The sequence below is a fragment of the Onychomys torridus genome, chromosome 15 (assembly GCF_903995425.1).
Source record: "Onychomys torridus chromosome 15, mOncTor1.1, whole genome shotgun sequence".
NCBI lineage: Eukaryota > Metazoa > Chordata > Mammalia > Rodentia > Cricetidae > Onychomys > Onychomys torridus.
This window is the reverse complement of record NC_050457.1, coordinates 692,886-694,584: the sequence shown is the minus strand read 5'-3', so window position 1 is coordinate 694,584 and position 1,699 is coordinate 692,886. Positions and strand designations below refer to the sequence as shown.

At 43.0% G+C, this 1,699-nt stretch overlaps 1 protein-coding gene across 1 annotated transcript; it reads right to left on the bottom strand.

Annotated features, from left to right (window-relative positions):
• Positions 1 to 957: 957 nt before the first annotated feature.
• LOC118596481 (golgin subfamily A member 7-like) lies at positions 958 to 1,312 on the bottom strand. Its single transcript, XM_036207400.1, has one exon. It carries the CDS (start codon positions 1,310 to 1,312, stop codon positions 965 to 967), a length of 348 nt encoding a protein of 115 aa, XP_036063293.1. The 3' UTR covers positions 958 to 964.
• Between the last annotated feature and the right edge of the window lie 387 nt (positions 1,313 to 1,699).

Below are 1,699 nucleotides of genomic sequence, written 5' to 3'. Positions count from 1 at the left end.
TCCAGAGATTTCTGTGCCCTGAATACTGCATGTAAGGAGGCTATGAATCAGAGTTCATGAGCAGGTTACAGATTAGCAACATACAGTATAATTCCTATCAACTTCTTCTCCTAAGTTATAATGTAATAAAACTAGAGTTAAGTGTCACTTGTTTATTAGGACACTTGCTTATCACACACTTGGGGCAGAGCAGGGACAGGCACATGCTTATGGCTGAGCATCTGCTTATTGTGCTTACTTATTTGTGCAATGAATAAGCAACACACACACGACATCTTCCCAACATTTCGAGGTAATGCTCATTAACATATATTCTTTCAAAGAAATAACCTGAATTGCATTAAATGCTGCTTTAATAATAACTGCAATACTAAACAAATAACATGTATTATTTTCTCAGGGAGCTTCGGTTTCTGAAATTAAACAGCAGAAATCAGTCTTAAGATCAGAATCACGTCAAGACTGGCAGCTTTTGGAGATCTGGGTGGTGCATTAGCCAAAACACAGGTGTGACACACCCTCAAACCTGTCACTAATCTGGGAGAGTAACTGTGCTAAGACATGACTTGTTGAATTATAAGGCCACCTAGGGAACTGGCTAGAACCAATGATACTGGTGTCAGGTAAGAAAAAGACTTTGTCTTAGGCTGACCAACTGCCTATTGTTTAAATGGCTTTGAATTTTAAAAAGTGAAATGTTTCTTTGTATTTTCTTGGAAATGAATCAAAAGAATACAGTCCTACACAACTGGGAGAAATGAAGTAGATACTGAATGACGAGAGGTCACTCCAGGTATGGCACTGTGGTTCTGGCAGCAGATACAAGAGAATTACACTCTGGAGAGGAGGTAGGGCCATCGGGCAGTGGATAGTCGAAGGTCCCAGCTGGAGGCGGGATCTTTAATTCTATGATTTATCTTCCACTGCTCAAACCTCTGTCTTCATAGATGGTGATTTCAATAACTCAAAGTCCTCTCTCAATGGGGTCTGTTAGGAGGAGGCCTTGGGGAGCATATATCTTCTCATTCTGTTCTTGAATGTATTTGGAGACTTTCTTCAGGACCTTCTCATAATGAGTTTCCATGCATAAGAAGATGTTATATGCTGTTAAACAAGTCAAACAGCCTTCAAGATATGACTGGCCTCCAAGTTTCTCTGCTTCTGTGTAAAGGTTATTTAGAGTTCGAACTGTTTCTTCAAATGGCTGTCTATCAATCCTGTTCTCCAGCTCCGGGGGGAACTTGGTCTGGAACTGGCAGCGTGTGCCACTGCTGAACACCTTCCCAGACACTGGTGCCTGCTGTGGCCTCATGCGAGTCCGTGCATCAGATTCCCAGCCTGGAGCCAGCTCTTGGCCTGCCAGCCCTCCAGAGCCACCCACAAGGCCTCTCCATCACCTTCTCCTTCACTCGTGGCTGTAGCTGAGGGCCTCCAGCTGCCCAAGCCCAGGACCTGCCCTCTCCTCCAGTCCTGGTTCGGCCCTGGAATCTTGAGATTCTAATGTAATTACATCATTCCCCTTCCATTTCTTCCCTTCAAACTCTCCCACATACCCTTCCGGATCTCTTTCAAAAACAGCCTCATTTTTCACTAATTGTTGTGTTACATGCATATATACATATGTATTTCTAAATATAACCTGCTCAGTCTCTTAATGTTACTTATATGAATGTTTTCAGGGATGGCCATTTGGTACTGG

Bases quoted from the DNA above. Each gene is read 5' to 3' on its own strand.
- LOC118596481 (XM_036207400.1), bottom strand. From the start codon at position 1,312: ATGAGGCCACAGCAGGCACCAGTGTCTGGGAAGGTGTTCAGCAGTGGC.